Raw genomic sequence first — 6,706 nt, forward strand, 5'->3', positions numbered from 1 at the left:
TAAGTTGATTTGTTTTGGGGGGTAAGGTTACAGAGCGTTTAAACAAAAACTCTCTTTAAATACTCGCTTTGGCTTGTAAAAGATAATTCATGTATGTGTTTTTTTGAGGTAAGCTAGGATGTTATTTGGTTAGTATACATTAATATCATAAAATTAGGGTAGCTTTCTGGAAGAGAATGGAGTATGTTATCTTAAGTGTACCAAGAACAAGAGCATGCATAGGAACAATTACCTTGGAGAAGGAGGAAGGCTGTGAGTTGTTCATTTATTGTTCTAGTGCAAATGGAGAACAGATGGGAAACATGACCTTTTAGTTGAGTGCTTTACCTCTTGGGGGAGGTGAGGGGAGCTCACTGAAAACTGTTTTCAGGTGAAAGCATATCAAAATTTGGGTTGTTGAGTATGATAGTCTTGTCTGAATTGCAACAGCAAGTAACAGTTTAACTGGAGGCAAAATTCAGTATGTGTTGTCTTATTCCCCATAAGACTTGTTCCAGGAGGAGGAAAGACTGCCTTCTGCTGTATTCAGGCACCTGTTTTCTTTCTTTTTTATTTTTTCTTTTCTTTTTTTTTTAATAGCAGATACCTGGGAATAAGCTATTAGTCCCCTAATGACTACCAGTATAATGAAATGCTTCAGAAAAATCGTATTGTAGGTGAGAGGAGAACAGCACAGTGGAATGTCTACAGGTACACTACAGACAGTCTTGACAAGGCCCCTGTAGAAGCATTATCTAATAATACAGCACACCAGCCGTTAACCACAATAAGACTTTATTCTGTTGGTATCTTAAAAAAAAAACAAAAAAACCCAACAAAAAAACAAAAAAACCCACAATTGAGGTACAATACAGAAGAGTGGCTAAAAAGTTTTCAAATTTAGTTTTGATGATTTGTTGTTTAAATAACCAAGTTTGAGATAATTGTAAAGCAAAAGTCATGTATTCCACTACTCCTTTTCAATTTAAGGAAAGCATGGAGGCCATCCGCTTGGATGACAAGACAATAGCAATTCTTTTCATCGTAATGCTGAAAACCGGCAGCCCCCCCACCCCTCACTGGGGAAAAAAAACCTACTTCAGCCTTTAGAAGAGCCTAGCTTTTTGTCCCCTTGGGGGGGGACATGTTCACATGTCAGCACTTTGTGATGGCCTCCTCCTCTTCCTATTCAAGTGTTTGAGGTCTTACTGAAGCATACATAACTGAATGTGATCTCTAAGCCAGAAGGCAGGTTGCAGTTTTTACAGCATCAAGGAGTAGTATAACACAGTGCTTTGCTATGCTCTTTACCTTTAATTTAAGGGAATGTTAATTAAGGCTGATCATCAACACATTGTAGCCTCCCATTAATGGTTATAGAGTGATCATAAAATTGAATATTTATTTCCAAATATTCATGTCCAGTTTAGATAAAAGCAGTTCTCATCTGGTTCAAGACATTACAAATCAGGGATAATGATCACTTGATGCAGCTGGGCTGCTGAACCACACATCACTGCTCATTCTGCTGCCCCTCTGTAACGGCAGACACTCCTCCTTGGCCCTTGTTGACATCACTGATGCATGCCCACAGTCCATCTACTGATTCCTTCCATAGTGTGACCTCAAAAATAGATCAAGAAGAAATTTTGGGCTTAATAAATTATTTGCAGTTTCCCATTCTCATTTCCTTGTAGCTGTCACCTCATCACTAGTTTGGTGATAGTCTACAGTTACTTAAAACAACCCTGCAACGCTTGACTTCTGTATCAAGTTATTTGTTACTGTATACTAAAGGATTATCCAGTGATAAGAAGACAAAATGTGAATACTGATATGACTATCCTACAAAATTAAATTAAGTTTGCATTTCCAACCACCAGTAAGGACTAAAACAAAATGCCGTGCAAACAGTATACTGAGGGTTAGGCTCTTCTTCCCTTCCCATTTTGATAGGTTATTAAAAAAAATGCACCACCACAGCAATCAAATACAAATCTGCAACAGTTTTCATGCAAGTGACAGAAGTGACAGTACCCTGTCTCATCTCTATTCCTCTGGAAATATGGCATGCAAGAATAAAAGCCAAGGCTACAGCACTCACTTTATTGTCTCCTCCAGACACTGCAAGAATATTTGCAGTAATGGACCAGCTCACATGCCAGACAACATCAGTGAATTTGTGCAGCAGTTTTGGTGACCATGAATTCCCAGAGGCATCATCACACGTCCAGATAAACACTCTGCCATCCTGCAGAAGCAAGTAGAGAAAGTTGATTGGACCAAAAGTTATAATACAGGAAGAAAAATCTCTATTATGGTTGCACTTCCACACAGCAGCTCTGGGCATTTAGAGCCTACCCATGTCACTCCAATAAAAGCCTCACCTGTGAACAGCTAGCAATGGTACTTGTTGGCAAACCTATGGATGGAGCCCAGGCTACATCTCGAACCCAGTCACTATGAGCCTCCAGCTTCTGCTCTTCTTTCCATTGGCCATCTTCTTCTCTGGAAACACATTTATACTGTTAAAAGGGCAGCAGCAGCCATCTCCTACTCTGGAAGATGGTTTTTGTAGCTTTCACAGGCCAGGTTTATCCAGATGATACGAAGCACAAGTGTTCCCCACTTCTCCAAAAAACTCTATAGCTTAAAGTGACAAGATCTCTTTAAGGGGACAGAATACAGCATAAGAGAAGAATATTTCATCTTCAGTAACTGTACAAGATCTGCTATTGTCCAAGGGACAAATGTAATTGAAATTAAAAAGCCACTTCCCTAGAATACAATTCTGTTTCTAAGAATAGAAATGAATTGCCAGAACCATGTGAGAAATTGTAAGTCAGAGTTTCTATTCTTTAAAATGATATTCAAAAGATACCTAAAAATATTACTTGAGATATTAACAGTTGCATTCAAAGACTATAAAAGATACCAGTTTTTGCAAGTTCTTAATTCAGGCAACAAGAACACTTACTTCCAGATCTTGACAAGGTTGTCACAACCACCAGATGCAAATCTTTTGATGTAGTTTGGTTTTTGACCAGATGGCTGTTCTATAAGGCTTCCTGGTACAACAGCGGGAGCCCAGCTAACAGCATTACATCCAATCTGTTTAAAGGTATAATTTCATTATTACAGTTTCTTACTTAAATAAATAAAAGCTGCTGAGGTGGAAAAGGACACTCTCTAGTGGGGCAGAGAGAGTAAGAATAAGTCCAACTTAGGAACTGGGATTCTTATACAATATTGTCTACCCTCCATAGGGTTTTTATTCAGAAGTTTTTAGGTAGCTAAGTAACTGTTTCATGGGCAAATCTCATCTTGAATATGTGAAGAGTGGAAAAAGAGATATAAACTAAAAAGATACAAGATGCATGCAGTTGCTAAGATTTAGAAACACAAGACTAAAAGGGACCTGTTGGACCAAAGCCTGCTTTCCTTTTATTGCAAGCTACTGCTATAAACTTAGATGCTTATCAAATTCTGCGTAAGCAAAAATCGCTACTCTTTGGGGGCAAAACATCAGTCCTGCGGTTTTCCCAGTCTCACTTTATTCACAGCCAGTTTGTAATAAGCGTTCTTAATACTAATGCTCTCTTCTACTGTTTAACGTTCAGCACTGTGTTTAACAATAATTCTTAAAAATCGTTGAACAGCATTGTTTGTTACTTGTTGTTTCTACTTTATTTCACTGATTACAAAGTATACTTTCCCATGCTAGATTTACTTAAAACAGAAGTTATTTCTGATTTTGGAAAATGTTTTTGGATCACACCATTGCGTTTCAGTATTGATACAATCTACCAGTTCTTTGAGGCATTAATCTGTAGCTGCAAGAACTTCATACTGCTCCAAAAGATCAAACTTACAGTATGTGCATTGCTGATCTTTTTGACTTCCCACTGCCCATCACCCGTGTAGCTCAATAATGAAATGGCCCCATCTGAGCTCCCGCAGGCCAGTATCAATCCATAGTCATGTGGAGCCCAGCAGACAGAATTCACTGTGAAAAATGAGACAGACTGGATTACAACACAGCGAGTAGCTAAAATTGACTAACTGACTAATATTAACAAATAGTCACTAAAAGTGAACAGCTTTGAAAACAAAGAATGTGATTCTTAGCATTCTTGGATTTCAAAGCCAGTCAGGTAACCTGGTTCACTGCATGATGGAAAGCTGCCTGCATTTTTGGCAACCTTTTTAAAAGAGAGTATCAGAAGAGTGCTATTAATGAGAGTAAAAAACTCTGACTATCCCCTACAGCAGCAGAGAATATCACTGACTCTACAACCAAAGCCAAATGTCAGCCACAGTGTTTATAGGTCTACATAAGTAACAAAACAAAGCTGTGTATCTAACAAGCCCTTTAATTTTCAGTGCAGGCTGTGTCTTTGGGGCATTGATCAAGAGCAGTTTAGTTGATCCCTTTGAAAGTAATTGAATGGCAAGACTCGCCACTGTCTTTCCTTTCTCAGGAGGCCATTAACATCATTGTAGGGCTTTGGTGTACTGAAAACTTCAGACACTTTCTCAGATTTGCCCTGGAAGAGGATCAATCTGGACAAAACAGCTTCCATTGTAGAACAAAACAAAGCATGCTAAAATCCAACTTTTTCTTTCTTTCTATAGTGGACATATACAATATTGTATCAAGAATTCTGTATCCTACTATCTTATTTATTTGAAAGCTGATTTATTTGTGAAACAACTCCAAGGCAAACATAGTATGAATTGAAACAGCAGGCTATCAAGCAGTGTGCCTTTATATAAACATCCTCCTTATGTTGAATAGACTTACTGTCTCTCCATTAATCCTCTTCTGTTTTAAAAACACTTTTTTCCCCCTTAACACTGAAGGATTTATTCCAATCTTATCTGAAGCCTCTTTTATTCCCAGTTTCGCTTCCAAGCTCCAAATGTCACATACCTGAGGAATCRTGCCCTGTGTACTCATATGTCTTTTCCCAAGTGCCATTTTCTTCTTTCCAGATAATAACCTTCCTGTCATAGGAACAGGAAGCTAGGATATTTCCATACATAGGATGAGCCCAGGCAACTTGCCACACTGGACCTTCATGTCTGCAAGAAACAACGTTAATTGGAAAAGATCAGAGAAACCTGTTACAGTCTTGGCTGTTTCACAGCCATCAAATTGTAAATTAGTGTTCTGTAAGTAATTAATGCAGTGATATAAAGAAAGTGTCTGTAATGCCAAGATGAAAAGTGGCACATACAACTGTTAGAGCCATTACCATTGAAAACAATTCAAACATTTTTCTACATACTAACAAATAAGATTGAGAGTGTAATTCATCAGCTGTTGGACACCTATAACTTTCTAGAAGTAAAGAGCTACACTTATTTCTAACTGGCTCTCTGTCCCCTCTCACTGCTCTCAAGAGTTGTTTAGCAAAAACCAGCCACAGTAAATACTATTTGGGAGAAATTTACTATGCTTCTTACATTAGCAAAAGGCAAAATATTGAAATATTAAAACTTTCCACAGAGTAAATTCTTCTGATAAATGCACTTTACCCTCTTAGGTCTGCTATGAGGATCTGCCCTCCGTTCCGAACATCAAAGATTTTCACGGATCTGTCTGAAGAACAGGTTGCTAACCGAGTGCCATAATAGTCCATCTGAGCATCGTGCTATAAGGTAACGGAAAAACTGCTGTGTAAGTTTTGCTTTGTTAACAATTATTATGTTTTAGAAGTAGCTCTAAGAACTGTGAACAGATGATGGAGCCCCAGGATGACAGGATAAAGAGTACAGTTCTAAAGCAATCTAGACAATCTACATAAATCACCCCTCCATACCCTGCAATTGTAATACATGTTATTTTCAGGAGAGGGCAGAAAATCAGTGCAACCTACTGTAAAATCTTGACAAAGCTAAATATTTTTGTTTCTGAATAGGTAAAGTGTGAATAAAATTACACACTTCTCTTGTTTATGTTTGAAGCAGCATTATTTAGCTCTACTAACTGTTTTTCCAGATCACTTAAAATCTTCCTACGTGTGCTTACACCTCTGCTCCCAGAAACAGCCACATAAAGGAAAACCAACTTCATTTGTCCAAGTTCTTTATCATTTAGTGCATGTGTGTATATATATGTACCTTATTTCACAGAAACAAGTCTGGACATCAAAATTAAAGTTTAAAATTACTTCTTCCCAAGGTAGCTCCATTTTCTGGTCTACATAAGATGAAATGGCACTATCATGTTTTCTAATAGCTTTCTCCATCTAATCTCCACACACATCTTTTATACAGAGTATACGCATTATGTTCCCCCCCCCGTGCAATTCTGTAGAGCTGGCCCCGTAAGAGAGCACAGTTAGCAGCGGTGAGCGCCGTTCGGTTGCCGCTGCCCCCGCTGCGGTTTTTGCTGAACAGCGCCACACGCACACTTACTATCATGTCCTCATGGGAGGTGTCCACGGTGTTAATCACCGAGACCTGCAGGGAGGGAGAGACGAGAACACACACATTCCGCAGCGGATCCCAGTGCCCGCGGTGGTACACGGCGACAGAAGCACGAGAAGGAGAAGGAGGGGGTCACACACGAAACCGCGGACGGCCTGGCCCCAGGGGCCCGCAAACGCGCAGCCCCCGCGCTCCGACGCCCTCGCGGCGCGGCCCGGCGCGGTCGCGATGGCAGAGCCGAGCGCGCCCGCGAGACCCAGCTAGGCCGCAGCCAAGCGGGCTCCGCTCCCGG

General features: G+C 39.8%; 1 protein-coding gene across 1 annotated transcript; it reads right to left on the reverse strand.

Moving 5' to 3' along the window:
- Positions 1-757: 757 nt before the first annotated feature.
- Positions 758-6,620, reverse strand: SEC13 (SEC13 homolog, nuclear pore and COPII component). The gene is made up of 8 exons (XM_085308876.1): positions 6,403-6,620; positions 5,521-5,636; positions 4,913-5,064; positions 3,852-3,985; positions 2,957-3,090; positions 2,367-2,487; positions 2,084-2,230; positions 758-1,603 (listed from the first exon to the last, which is right to left on the reverse strand). Exons 1-8 carry the CDS (start codon positions 6,406-6,408, stop codon positions 1,493-1,495), a joined length of 921 nt encoding a protein of 306 aa, XP_085165002.1. The 5' UTR covers positions 6,409-6,620; the 3' UTR covers positions 758-1,492.
- Positions 6,621-6,706: the final 86 nt, after the last annotated feature.

Source organism: Rhea americana, unplaced genomic scaffold (genome assembly GCF_003343005.1).
Source record: "Rhea americana isolate MKP2758 unplaced genomic scaffold, rheAme1 scaffold_286, whole genome shotgun sequence".
Lineage (NCBI taxonomy): Eukaryota > Metazoa > Chordata > Aves > Rheiformes > Rheidae > Rhea > Rhea americana.